General features: G+C 30.9%; 1 protein-coding gene across 1 annotated transcript in view; it reads left to right on the forward strand.

Moving 5' to 3' along the window:
• LOC129230402 (transcription factor E2F4-like) overlaps positions 1-5559 on the forward strand; it is a 31145-nt gene extending 25586 nt beyond the window's left edge. The window contains exon 9 of the mRNA XM_054864799.1: positions 5447-5559. Coding sequence (XP_054720774.1) covers positions 5447-5559 — 113 coding nt within the window. The remainder of the gene's footprint in view (positions 1-5446) is intronic.
• Positions 5560-14636: the final 9077 nt, after the last annotated feature.

Raw genomic sequence — 14636 nt, forward strand, 5'->3', positions numbered from 1 at the left:
ATGGTGGTGCAGTGGATTCAGAGGAATATTCAATACTAATGACAGCATAAAGCTAATGTTTATTAACTTACACTAGCACATTACACTATAAAACATACTACTTAACGCTATATTAACTTCATGTTCTTCTATCGAAGTTAGCTGAACAAACTTACTTCTAGCTCCCTCTTTACGGAAAACTTAAAGAGAATTTATCCTCCCCGTCTAAACTTCATGGAAATTGAATTTCACTAATTATAGAAATACAAAATGCAACATTATCTGAAATGAAATAGTATTAATATGCATACAAAAAAAAAAAAAAAATGTTTAAAGTCAACTATGCCCATTTATTGCTTTGAGAGGATGAACTAAGTCTATTGGTCTGTAAAAAAGTCCATTTTCAGCACAGTTCATGCATGAACTTGTCCATCAAAACCTTCAAAAAGTTCTTTTATTGTAACTAGTGTTTAAAAGTTAATTCTTCAAGGTTCCTTCCAAAAGTACTACATCATCTGCCCTCTACTTTACCTGTGTGAGGGTTTTTAAATTTGTGTTCAGTTCTTAAGTTCATATTAGTTATTGGTATTCCCATCTTTTCTATAGATTTGTTAGTAATTTGACCTGATATAGGGTCTGCTTCTTAAATTTGCACTAGAAGACTTAATAAAATTCAAGAAATGTGTGTGTGTGAAGACAGGGTTGGTACGCTCCGGGAAAACCTGGAATTGTCAGGGAAAATGACATAGCTAAAAGTGTCAGGAAATTTTGCAATTTTATCCAAAATAATTTTTTTTCCCATTTTTTTTCCCTGGGAATTTTGTACTATGAGGTCTAATCTTCGTTTTTGTCAATGTTTCCTGAAAATTTTTTGAAATTTTGAGGTAAAATGACGCTGGCAATAAAAAAGTGGCGACGCCAAAAAAAAAAAAAAGCTTCTGCAGTCGCCATTTTTGCTGCTCAATAGTTCCCAAGAAAAAAATTCCTCAGGTGAATAGGAATTATGCACAAGCTCAACAGGGGAGAAGACAATTTACTACTTCAGAAGCATAAGCCTGAGGATAGAAGGGTCGATCGAAGAAATTGTTTTTTTTTTTTATCAAAAACCCTTTTTAGCAACGTGTGAAACATAGTCGCCATTTTTTGATCATTCACAAGATAGAAGTAGACACGATGCTTAAAAGCCTAAGTTTCCAAAAAGCAAGCAAGGTTGGATGTTTTCTTTAACTGAAAACTAATGAAAGTAATGTAAAATGTGCTGCAAATTGACTAATTTTTAAATATGTATTTTTTTTTTTTTTTTTTTGAGAAATGAAAGATTTTGTTCTTAAAACTTATTTTTATCTTCATTGCCTTGGACGCAAATGTGCTAAAAACTTTTCAACTGAATCATAGTTTCATGAAGATTTATTATTTTTCAAGTGTTTTCATTCTACAAATTCAAAAAACTATTTCTTAATTTTTGGCATAGCTGCCATATTTGGTCATTCCCAAGATGGAAGTACACAATACTTTTTAAGTGCCTAGGTTTCCCACAATGGAATTGAATGTTTATTGCAATGCAAAATATCGAAACAGACGCAAAATGTGTCCTTTTTTTGTGGATAATTCGTAATTATTTTCTGGAAAAATGCAAAAATTTATCTTAAAAACATTTTTTATTTTAATGGATTTAGATGCTTGATGTTCTAAAAACTCTATTTTGTCTTAATTGTAGTTTTTTAAGGATTATTAATTATTTATAACTACATTTATGCTACAAATACAGAAATTTTAGTTATTATCTTACGTTTTTTCATTTTGTCGCCATATTTGGTCACTTGCAAGATGGAAGTAGATGTAAATTTCCAAAAACAGAATTAAATGTTTATCTCAATGTAAACTATTGAAAGTAATCTATAATCTAAAATGTGCAATAAGTTATGAATTTTTAAAAATTATTTTTTTTTTAATTTTTAGAAAAGAGTAATTTTAATGTAATATGCGAAAGGGAGGGGTGTAATGATTATTAGCATTGTCCTATGATTGGCGAATATTGATTTTATTATTATGCATAATATGGTATGCCAATCGATGCAACAAGTTAATCATATTTTTACTGGAAAATAGCTTTGTATTTTGCTCAATATGTTTTGTGTTATTTACTATTAAGTAAATAAAAAGACGTTTTTTACGATTTTCTCCCGTTTTTGCAGTTTTTTCATTTAATCATGAAGAAGTTTCACTTTCTACTCAATAGATGGCGCCCTGTTCAAGTATACCAATGTCAGGAAAAAAGAATTTTTCCAATTAATAACTCATTTAGTAAAAATTAATTTTTTGGGCGATACCTACATTGCATATTCAACAAAGCACGTGATTTGCCGAAAATTGCAGCAGATTTCAATCCTTTTGCATCTTAAAAATATTTTAATTATTTTGAAAGTTTGAAGTTATTTTAACATGTACTACCCTATACCTACTTATTTTATATTTTATTTTCTTTACATATTGATTTTTTTGGGAGGGGGGGGGATTTTAGTAAAATTTTGGTAGCTATACTTTTTGGTAGAGATGGGAATGTACGAAACTTTAAGCAAATTCACTGCTTATTATTTGGTTTTTTCTTTGCACTAGATTTTTCTTGCTGCTACCAATTTGCTTACATCTGTGAAAAATCCCCATTTCACTTTAAATTTAGTATTCATGTTATTTAAAAGCATAATTTAATAATTCTGTGGTGAATCACCTATATACCTCTAGTGGAATCTCCTGTTTTTATTCCGTCGGAAGTTGGCAAGTATGCCTTATTTACTGTATCAGTCGTCATATCAGATAATTCTCAACATTCGAAATTCGTTGAGATAAAAGAAATTTGGCATGAAAACGTGTCTTATAATAATTTCGGGTTTTTACTTCATTTTACAAAGTAAAGGAAGTAATGGATTCCCGAAAAAATTTTCACCCAAAAATTGGCCTTAATTTCCACTTTGCTCGCCCCCCAATGAATAATGATTTTTTTTCAACCCGACCACACGTTGGATGTATGCCTAAGAATGTACAAACACTCGAAATATCCATTTTGACGATCCTCAAATTAATTACAACGAGTTTTCTCGTGACGTCTGTATGTACGTACATATGTATATGGCATAACTCAAAAATGGTATGTCCTATTAAGTTGAAATTTGGTATGTAGACTCCTGGTGGGGTTAGTTGTGCACCTCCCCTTTTGGTTGCATTCGGATGTTCCAAAGGGGGTCTTTTACACCGTTTTGGGGGGAAGTCATTGTAAATTTTAATGCAAACTCAAGTGGTGTTATAATTTGGTAAACACTTGACGATATATCGCCAAGCTTTTGCTTGCCAAGTTTTTTTGCCAACTTGGCGACAAATTTGGCATTTTTTAAAAAATTTAAATCTGGTTTCTTTTTGGCCACTATTGGCAATATTTAGAGAGTTATCTATTGAATTAAATTAAAATGTCCAATGGGAAAATAATTCTGTATAAAACTTTTTTTTTTTTGCTTCAGTTCGCAACAAACTTGGGGTAAAAATATTTAAAGTTTCTTTGCTTACTCCAAGGCACTATTATGATTAAATTGGGGTAAAAGAAAGTCATGTGATGCACACATCAGCTCATATTTTAAGTCTTAATCCAAAACCTGGAACATTTCAAAATCTGGAAATATCATTTCTCAAGCATTCTGAATTTGGAGTTCCTTACCATATATATACAGTAGACCCTCATTTTACACGGGTTTATTTTATGCGGTTTCGACTATGCGGGATTTAAGATTTGACACCTTTATTTTACGCGTATGATTTTCGATTTTACGCGGATGTGGCATTGCTAACAGATAAAATTTCATTCTCTTTCAAAATCCCAACTCCTTATATTGTAGATGACTAGTAATAAACATGCTAACTAGCGAGCTTTGGCAACTGTGGACATTTTTTGGGATTGGTTCCAGAGCGCTTTCCAGAAGTAAAGTTATTAAACTTGCACAATTTAGAATTCACAGGAAGAATTTTTAGAAGTACATAAAATACCCCGCCAGTTCAGTCATTCCAGCTGAGGACTGCAGTAACGTGCTTAATAGCACTCATCAGCCCGGCTTAGGAAGTGACTGAGCTGGAGGTGGAAAACCTCTTAAGGAAGCCAAGAGTGCCAAACAAACGGTAGCTAATATGGAACTAGCTGCGTCGCCCGGCTTTGCACAGTGTACCTCGAAAATAATAGTTACGTCTAATGACGCATGTTCAACAATCAGGCTTAAACAAAAACAAAAAAAATCAGTAAAATTTTGTGGCAGAGTGCGGGAAAATAACCAAAAAGTAAGCATTTTAAATCCCCCAATTGCAGGAAAAGCCTCAAAACAAAAACCAAAATTTTATTTGTTTATATTCGAGAAAAAAAATGGCAACAGATCTTTCACATTTAACGATTTTCTTCACGCTACAACTACAAATTTTAATAACAGCATTGTTACGGAAAGTTGAGATGAAGCACTGAATAATAATTTGAATGGAGGAAAGCCTTCGAAAATTAGGGATTTTATTTTGAAATCTAAGGGTTAGAATTAAGTTTTTAATTGATATCTTGGCTATTTATTATCAGAGGATTATGTTAAATATCCAGACATTAAGACGGGAAGATAACAAATCCATCCACACCTGGCTCGATGGTCAGTTCATTGGCATTCGTGAAAAGTTACTTGGACATACATACATAGATACATATGCTCAGTTTTTAATTATATAAGATTAGCACTGAACAGACAAGTGACCGAAATAATAGTTCGGCTCAACTCGAAGAATGTATTTCTGCCTTAGCTCTGGCTATAGAGTGGTAACTTACTGAACAAATTGAGAACAAAACCAATGAGAATATCAATGACACACAACCAAAAGCATTCACTGAAAATTTTGAGCCATTCCCGTATAATGACAAATGATCTGATTTATTAGTAAAGGAAGATCCTGTCATGGAGATTAAAGGAATGATCATGGATGACGTTAATGCCCCACATCGAACTACAGAGAAATTTTTTTTATTGTATGCCAAAAGAATAACATAAACAGCTCGTTATAATGAGCACTAAGTTAATTCATGCTTCCTTTATGCACGTTGTGCGTTTGTATTGGAATAAGTACATATTAAACTTATATATATTTATCGATCAATAGAATGGATTTTTTTCACCTAGGGAACTTAACCCGTATGTTAACACTATTATTAAATCTCAATTTACGCGGTTTCGTTTTACACGGTATTTCCGTGGAAAGTAACCCCCGCGTAAAACGAGGGTCTACTGTGTATTAATTTTTAGGAAAAATAACAATCTGAAATGCAATAGATAAATTATGTATTTATTGCTCTTAATTTGTTTGAATGTTAATTTTTGGAGGTGAAATGGACGTATATATATTTTTTTCGTTTTGAAAGCTTTCATGCATTTTTACGAAGTTGTTTCTTTTTTTGCAGCTCTTTCACCGTTTTTAAGACTCAGTCCTCCACCTGGCACTAGGGACTACTTTTTTAATTTAGATGAAACGGAAGGAATGTGTGATCTTTTTGATTTACCAATGATGCTTTGATTAGATTATTTCTATGTACTATATTTAAAGTGTATATAATTAATTATACAAATTGTATATATTTGAACAGAGCTTTTAATTTTGCAATATGATGCTTTCCTGTTTAAAAAATATATATATTTATTGAAGCTATCATTTGATTTACTTTTCAAACATTTCTTGAAAAGCTAAAATTTGAAATAAACAAATTTAAGTATTGCTGATTTGATTTTAAAAAATTTCTCTTTTTTGCATTTCAAAGTACCTTTGCAGATTCTATAAAATTCATAAACATATGAAAATAGCTCATTTTTCGTTTTATGTTGAAACTGTGATACCTTAAAAAAAATTCATTTTTGTAGTATAGATACCACAATTTATGTATATTAAATCATCAAAAATTATTCAATTTAGATTTTTTTTCCATTACTTTTCAAGATTAAGATTTTTGTGTGCATTGCACACATTTGTACTCAAGAATTGAACATTGGAAAAAAAAAAAGAGTAAACAAAAACTATTTATTCCCATCCACTTTCCCCCAAAGCAACAGGTTAATTTAAGTTGAAGAATCTGTTTTTTAAGTAGGCATCTTACTCGATATTAAAAAGTTTTGATGTAACTTCAGTTTTTAAGTATTATTTGGTTTTATTGAATATTTTTTTAAAATGTAATTTTTAAGATGTTGCACCCGGACACTCTAGGCTAGTACTTTCCATTCAGACCTTCCCAAAATTTGAACCTACCAATGTAAGAGCTTTTCAGATGCTTTTGTCAATCATAGCTTTTGATTTTAATTTCATTCTCATTTGAGGCAGTGAGAAACAAAGGGATGTAAGTGGACATTTTCAAGTTTTGACTAAAATGCGTATAAAGATTACTTCCTAGGTAGGCTTTCATTTTTTTTTCTAACTCATGCTGTACAGCAGCACCTACCAGGGCTAATAGTATTATCTCTTGCCTCAAGACAGAAGAGGTTCACCTACCATTTGCACTGGTTTACCCCAAATTTTTAATTTTGCCACTTACATCCCTTTGCTTCTCACTACCTCATTTGTCTTAAATTTAATCATTTGAGTTGAACTTGATCAATATTATTGTGTATAAATTGCATTTTCATGGATTATCTTTTGAATTTTATTTTGATCATCATCTTTGGGTGTTAAACAATGGTGCATAGAAGCTTTTGATTCAAGTAATTATTATTATTTTTTAATTTTGTACTCATTAACTTTTTGAGTTACAGTTGGGCGATTCTCGAAAAAAATTGGTCCTGTGCGTAACGCTAAGTATTTCATTTTTCCAGCTAACCAAAGCCTTCAAAAAAAAAAAAAAAAAAAAGCTGTTCGGGAATAATACATGCTTTAATATACTATCAAAGCATAACAGTTAATCCCATATTTAATTCATAGTTACTTGAATAAGATTAAATTGTTAGCGTTATGCACGGGACATTTTTTCGAGAATCGCCTAGTTGGTTAATATTTGATATTATGTTTCATAAGTTGTATTTCATTAACCATCTCACAAATGGTCCTATCTCATTGAACATTTTGAGTTTATTTTTTAAGGAAATTTTTGGTTTTGGTCATGTATAAAAAGTACCCGCACATTATTAGCCCAGCTAAGTTTTTTTCCCCGGGGGAAGGGAGTCATACAAGCCCTTACATTTATATGCATCAAGATACGAAGATTGGCAATATAGTTCAAAACCAAAAGTTATGTAGGGTTTAACCATCATGCTGCAACCTTGATACATAATCTATGTGTATGTATATGGACTGCCGGAAGCCAATGCTAAAGGCAGCTTTTCTCAAAATATACATTTTTGAGGTACAACCAGTTGTGAAATGATCAATGATTTATTATAAAGTTTTTTTATTAACATTCTTGTCTTTTTTCTTTTCCTTCGCTTTTTTATGACTTAAAATGTTTTTGATGTCTTGGGCTCAAAATGTTCTATAATTCTGATTTTAAAACTTTGTAGGATATTAATTCAAGTAATGTTATTTTGAATGTATGCATGTGAAACAGAAATTTGTGCAAAGCATTTAAGAATACTAGTCTCTAAGTGCTCCTTTTAAACTTGTGTAAAAATATCTTTTTGCTACAATTGCTTCTAAATGTAGGTTGTGTGTAGATATTTATGGTTGATTTTTATAATATGTCTGGTCATATTGTCTTCCTGGTGAATATTACAATTTTTTTTCATGTATTTTAAATTGATATATATTGTTTTTTAAATTGTAGATAAAATTTTATTGAAAGCAAATCAAGTGCTGTAGTGATTGTTTATTTACTTTTTCAAGTATAAAATTTCTCGATATTCTGAATAATGAATAATTTTATAATGTAATATCTTATACCTTTTTCTTGCCATAACTCAAATCTTTTATGTATGTTTTAGCCTTTGATTGGGTAATGAATTTAGCACACCCAAAACTTGATTATAAGGCGATTGTTTTTAGTAGAAAGACAAATTTCTGTGAATTTTGGACTACCCTTCCAGGTTTTGATCCACCACCGTTGACTAGGTTTTAACTTTGTATATGTCGGGGAAAAAGGGGGGGGGGGAGGACCCTTGTTAAATAGGCAAAACATTTTTCATGAATTCTCAAAAATCTAATGATCCGAAAATTAGTCCGACAGATTTAAATAAATACTGACATATCCCCAGATTATACCATGCCATAGTTAACTAAAGACTTTAAACGTAAACTCCGTTGTTCAGAATGTCCTGGAAACGCCTATTTTTGGATTGATCAATGAGCTCATGTCTAAAAAATTAAGTTGTAAAATTAAAAATAGTAATAATAATAATAAAAATATTAGAAACGTTGCATATGAATTGCACTGTACCTTTTCAGTAAAGAAACTTCCTGTATTACTTTATTTATTCAAATTATGTTCACAAACATATTTAAGATCAAAAATTAAATTGCGTAGGTTTAAAGTATCTAGTTATATTTCGGGAAATGCCCACTGCCCCCATTATTTTTCAGTATAAGGAAGGGCTTGTTGCGCAAAATTTCCAATCAATAGTATTTGCATTAATGGGGTTTGACTGTTGATTTTCTTAAGCAATTCAAATAAAAAGTTAATTGGGACATGTACTTAAACATATGTTACAGTATTTATTTATTTCTTTTGTGTGTTTCCCCATAATTAAAATTTCAAGTATTTATTTACATAAGTTACAGTCACAGATAATGAAATTAAGTAGGCTTATGTATAGTAGAACTTCGTGTTTCCAGATCAAATTTGTAGAGTTAGAAGAAAAAAAACGTACATTTTCTTAAATAACAATAGAAAGAACAGAACTTTAATTATGTTAAATATTTGCTTTTTATTTTGATTCAGTGTACAACTACTGCATAGGTTATACACTAAATTATGATAATCTAACAAACATGTTCTACTGTGAGCGTCAGTCAGAGTTTACACCATTGCAGCTGAACTGTAAGAGATAAAATGTTTGCTATAAATGATCTAATATAATTTTGTTGCTAAGTATTGTTTTTACTAAAAAAGATATTTTATAATATTTAAGAATGTTTTGAGAGGGGGGGGGGGGTTGACTATTTATCCTCTTTCATAATTGAATAAGCAAATCATTTAAGCAAATAAAAAGATTACTGGGGCATGTACTTAAAAACATATGTTACAGCATTTATGTATTTTTTGTGTGTTTACCATATTTAATTACAACTCTGATATATAACAGGCAACAGGATTTTTACGTTAACTTAAAGAATCTGAATTTTAAATAACAGTTAAACTATAAGTATGTTGGTTTTTATCAAAATAGTCATATTGAAATGTTATTCCTTTTTTTGCACATGATGTTCTTGCATTTACCAAATGTTAAATTATAATGTAAAAACAATATTTTATTGATTAATAATTGTTTGAATTTAAACTTTGTCTAATCAAATACTTGAATTCATTTAAACCAGTAGTGTTTATTTTTTTTAGGGCTTTACCTCACAGATGATTTATCTTTAAAAAAACTTAATTAGTTTGCAAAATAACAAACTAAGAATTATTATCATTACTTGATGCTCATTTTATTTATGTGAAGTTAGCATTTATTTTTTAGAAACCAATTTCTAAATATTTGGTTCTGGGTTTGTCACATTTATATTCCTTCTTAATACTGAATGAGGTTGCTTGGTTGTTTTTGATTTGTGACCTTGTGAACATCATTGGGTAACAAACAGCTCAATAGCCATAGGTTGGGCACCACTGATTTAAACTCGCATTACTACTATTGGCTCTCAAACTATTTTCTGAGCACCTTATGAGAGCAGTTAGTGTTATTGCAAAATAGAGTATTCATGGTTTTTCAAATGTTTTCTAATGTTGCACTGTTTTTCTGATGCATCCATTAATTTCAAATATACTGCATACTAATTTAGAACATGTTGAAGTTTCAATTAAGTTAGCCATCAATGATACCAGAAGCCACTAGAATTCATTAGCTGATCACCAGTTTTGTTGTTGGGAAAAAATATTCAAGGGAACTCATCTTTTTACAGGGTACACGTTTCATGGTTAATGGATTTTTGTTACACTAAAAAGGTCAGTTAAGGTATCCGACTGCGTTCGAAGACATTTTTTTGAAAAATAACCTGGACTTTTTTTTAAATGTTATTTTTTAACTACATATATTTCAAAAGGATGAAAAAAATGTAAAAACAAGCTTTTAAAATATTATTTTTTTAAAAAAATGGACAAATTTGAAGAAAAATAGTGAAAAAAACGTGTCTTACGCTAACAGCTATGGACAAAATGTGGTTCTAATCACACACACAAAGCCTTGTAGTAATACATTTGTATGACATTAATGTGTGTTTTGCTCTAAAAGTTTTATTATTTTTAAAAAAAGTACTGAAATATAACCGAACAAAGTTCCTATACTGGTATTTTTTCGTAAACAAACGCCTTTGTTTAAACTTATCCGCATGAAAATATTACTTAATAATGAACTTCAGCTTAGCTTTTAGAGGAAAACATCAAGCATATTACTGAGAACTATCTCAGAAAATTTCACATCAATACTCGAATAACTTTTTGAGATATCATTGTTACAGTAGACATCAAAAATATCGTTCTTCAGAAAACGCGTTTAAATGCAACTTCCGGTCTGGAGTTCAGTGTACGACTCTGTAATAATACAGCTATAACTCCAGTTGTAATTCACGTAGGGTAAAAACTAAGACAGTTTTGGAAAGCTGATGAATCGGACTACAAAATGAAATCATAAAAACGATTACGAATATTTCATCGAAAATGTCGATTTTAACGCCGTCGGACTACTACTTTGTGACCTTTAATTTTGAAACAATTTATTTTTTAAAGAGTAATTTCAAACAAATTTAAAGTGAATTTGCATTATTTTAACAAAATCAAACCAAACATTTTGAAGAAGGGCGTTTCCCTGCATTCTCTGCTAGTACAATACTGCTGATCACATATTGCCACTAACGCAATTTATATGTTAAAAATTAGTCAATGTTTGTTAGCGTAAGGAATTCACAGGTTTATTTTTTTTCAAATGGTGTTTTTTTTTCTTAACTCCAAATCAAACATAAATTGTCGGACCTGCCAACTCTTTCGTTTTTCAATGGGGAAGATTATTTTCATAATTTATCAAAATTTTCATTTGTAAGAGGAAAAATTGATCTGCCAAGCCGTAATAGGTAGTAGTGCCATAGCTTGTTCATTTTTTCAAGAATCTACGGCACTACATATATGCATCGTTTACCGTATAGAGGTGGAAAAGGGGCTTAAGCAATTTTAGTGCACTTCAGCATCAGTTCGTCCTTTTTCTGATAATTTCCTGAATTTTACTCTGTGCAAAGCCTATTGAGCTGAAACACAAAGATATTTTTTGCATCCATCGTTATAAACAAAAGCATAGTTTAGATAATGGTGCGTTAGTACTAATGACACTATTATAAATTGAAGGGCTCGGGGCAAGAATAATATGCCACACAATGTGAGTTTTTCAGTAGGCTAATTTCCAAGTTATTAAAAATATTTGTAGAATTTTCAAAGGTATTATACATTCTATATTCTGCAATACTAAAACCAGATATGTTTTTTTCCAAATGACATAATCCATTGACATGTTTATTTCAGTTTTAGTTATGAGAAACAAAAAGGCTTGTCACATCTCTGCCTCAAGCCCTTCAATTGTATTTATTTTTTTTAAACAATAATTAATACTTTCATGAGGCATATTCAGCCATTCGCATGGTAATTTTCAAAGATTTTTTTAAAAAATCATTCAAGTGATAGTAATCTATTTCAAACAAGAAATACTTGATAAAAACCCATATTTCCTCAAAGTAGCATCATTTAAAATCTTTTTTGAACTTAGGCCCTCCTATTTTTTTTTCTTTTTATAGGGTTGGCAACTCTGAATTGTTAAACTTGTGCTGTTTTTGGTTAGAAATTCAAGCATTTTTTTAAATATCAAATTCAAAATTTTGAGTTTTTTTTTTTTTTTTGTTATTATAATTTTTTATTTCTTGTGTGTCATATGAGTTCCTTTGTATGTAAAGATGTTTATATTTTATAAGTATTGTTTCAAAGTTTATTGGTGAATTATTTCATATTGTGCTTAAAGCTGAAAAGTTTATAGTGTTTTTATACCGTTTAAAGTGTTTGTTATATTTTTAGAAACATTTGCATTTTCACTTTTGTTAATAAAATTTTTGAAAAAGTTATATTCATTTTATGCTTTTGTATCGAGATTGTACTTAAGAAATTATGGCCATAAAAAAGTTTTGCCTAATTTTTAATGTTTACTTCAATGTTTGTCTCTTTCTCTGACAAGGATAAAGTTACCATAATTCAATTTAAAATACAATGCCCATATGCAAAACAAGGCTCGCCTTAGTGCAACTACTTCTCCCAAAATAAAGTAAATATCTCTTTAATTTTCATCAAAACAACAAAGTTCCCTAAAAAAGAGGGATCTTTCAGTAATTAAAATGGTTGGAAAAATTCCCTACAGTGAAACAGACCTTTTCATACACAAGCATGAAAATTGTACCTAGTCAATCAATGCTGATATCATTTTCTGTCTTTTTAAAACTTTAGTTACCAAAAAATACCGTAAAACACACCCAATTTTTATTCTGAACTTTTTTTTTTTTACCTGTTGCAAAGAATGTTCATTATCAGGTTTAAAGGACAACAAACTTGTACCTCTTGCAAAACATTTTTTTCCCCAAAAGTTGTAAATTTTGGGTCCAATAAGAGCTTAACTAAAGAAATTCCTTCTAAAATTTAAAAAGCCCTTCTACATCCAAACTTTTGCCATGAAACTTATTCATGCTAAGTCTTCCTAATTGTAAGTGCCCTAACAATGTCAGCAGTTATGCAAGTTGATACAAAAATTAAGTTTTTACTGTTGCAATATGTTCTAAATTCACAATTTTACTGCTCCAAACCTTTCCCAATTCAGTTTTACTCCTAGCTTGCTCCCTTTTGAAGCTTGCTTCAAAAACGAGTTTCAGACATTGCATCCCTGTGCATAGAAATATAGCCGGAAAAGAATGATCTATCAGGGAATTTTTTAAAGTTATACATGAAAAATAATGGAAATGTACTTTGCTCTACCTGTGGCTACCCTAGTTTGTGAAAAAAAGCAGTATACTATAGCCTGGAAAATTAAGTGCCTGGATCCAAACTTCATGGAATCCCAATGTACCAAAGAAAGCACAATGCAATCCTAAAACACTCTTAGGTGCAGGGGTCAAATTTTCTGGGGCTACCCCAGAATTCCGGAGTTTATTAAACAAATTCTGGAATCCCCCTAAAACCAACAGGAAAACCTATATAGTTGACCTCTTTGTCAGGTACAGAATTAGTCCTAGAACATGAATATTTTGTTTAAAAGTTGACCGCTAAAATACTGCACCACAAGCAGACAACTTACACAAGTTTCATTGTACCTAACATTTTTAATGGACGTTCAAAGTAACCATTATTAAAAGTTTGGGTGAAAGTTATGACAATGCAATGTTATTGGTGATTATTTTTAACCCTGACACACAAAGGAAGAGGGTTATAAGTTTGACGGGTCTGTCTGTGGCACTCTGGCGCCTAAAGGGATGGACCAATTTTGAAAAAAAAATTTTGTTCGAAAGGAGAGATGATCAAGAGTGTTCTTAGCTTGGTTGCATCTTTGGATGACATTAAATAACAAAAATATTAATTAAAAACCTCTAGAAGTTTTTTTGCAATTTTTGCAGTGAAAACAGTTAAAAATTTTAAAATTTGATACCAAAATCAAGAGAATATTTTTCAGCGTCTGATAGAATGTGTTCGGAACTTCCATGTTTCAAAAAATTCGAATTATAACGTTTTTTTTCGCAGATTTTAATAACCGTTAAGCTCTTATTCACGTGACTGATAAACGAATTCATTGTTGACCGACAAGGACATAAAACGCAATGATTTAAAATTTTTACCTGTTGCAGTTTTCAATTTAATAGCAAATGAAATACTCGACATTGATTTTTTATAATATAGGGCTTTTAAAAGGATTTTCAATCTTCCCTCTTGGTTCTACAGTTGTGACTCAGTCACGTTTTTTTTTTAATTCTTAATTTTATTGTTGCTTGTCAAATACTCATTCTGAATTTTCTTTTGCAGCAGTAGCTGCCAAAGGGAATAGTAGTGGATTCAGAAAAGGGGAGGGGGGGGGAATAGTGTGCTTGCCTGACATGATATGTGGCCACAAAGTCCTCCAAATGAATACCTCTGGAGGTGCTAGAGCAGGGATTACTCAGCGTTTGGTCTGGACGAAAAAACAGCTGTCTTAAGGGCCCTATCCAACCGGTTAAACACAAATAGTGACAGTTATGTTGGAGCGTGAGTTTGACGTGTACTTGCCTTGTGTATATGAAAAAAGAGTAACCTTTATATACAGGGTAATAAATATAAATGGCCAAAATAAAACTGGCCTAAAAATATTTATAGTTCTGGCTTAAAAGATAGTGATCATGTGCCAAACTAACTGAACATCACAGAAATTACTGAAAATGGGTACTCTTAAAAGTCACTGCTACACAGTTCGTAATGG

Source organism: Uloborus diversus, chromosome 9 (genome assembly GCF_026930045.1).
Source record: "Uloborus diversus isolate 005 chromosome 9, Udiv.v.3.1, whole genome shotgun sequence".
NCBI lineage: Eukaryota > Metazoa > Arthropoda > Arachnida > Araneae > Uloboridae > Uloborus > Uloborus diversus.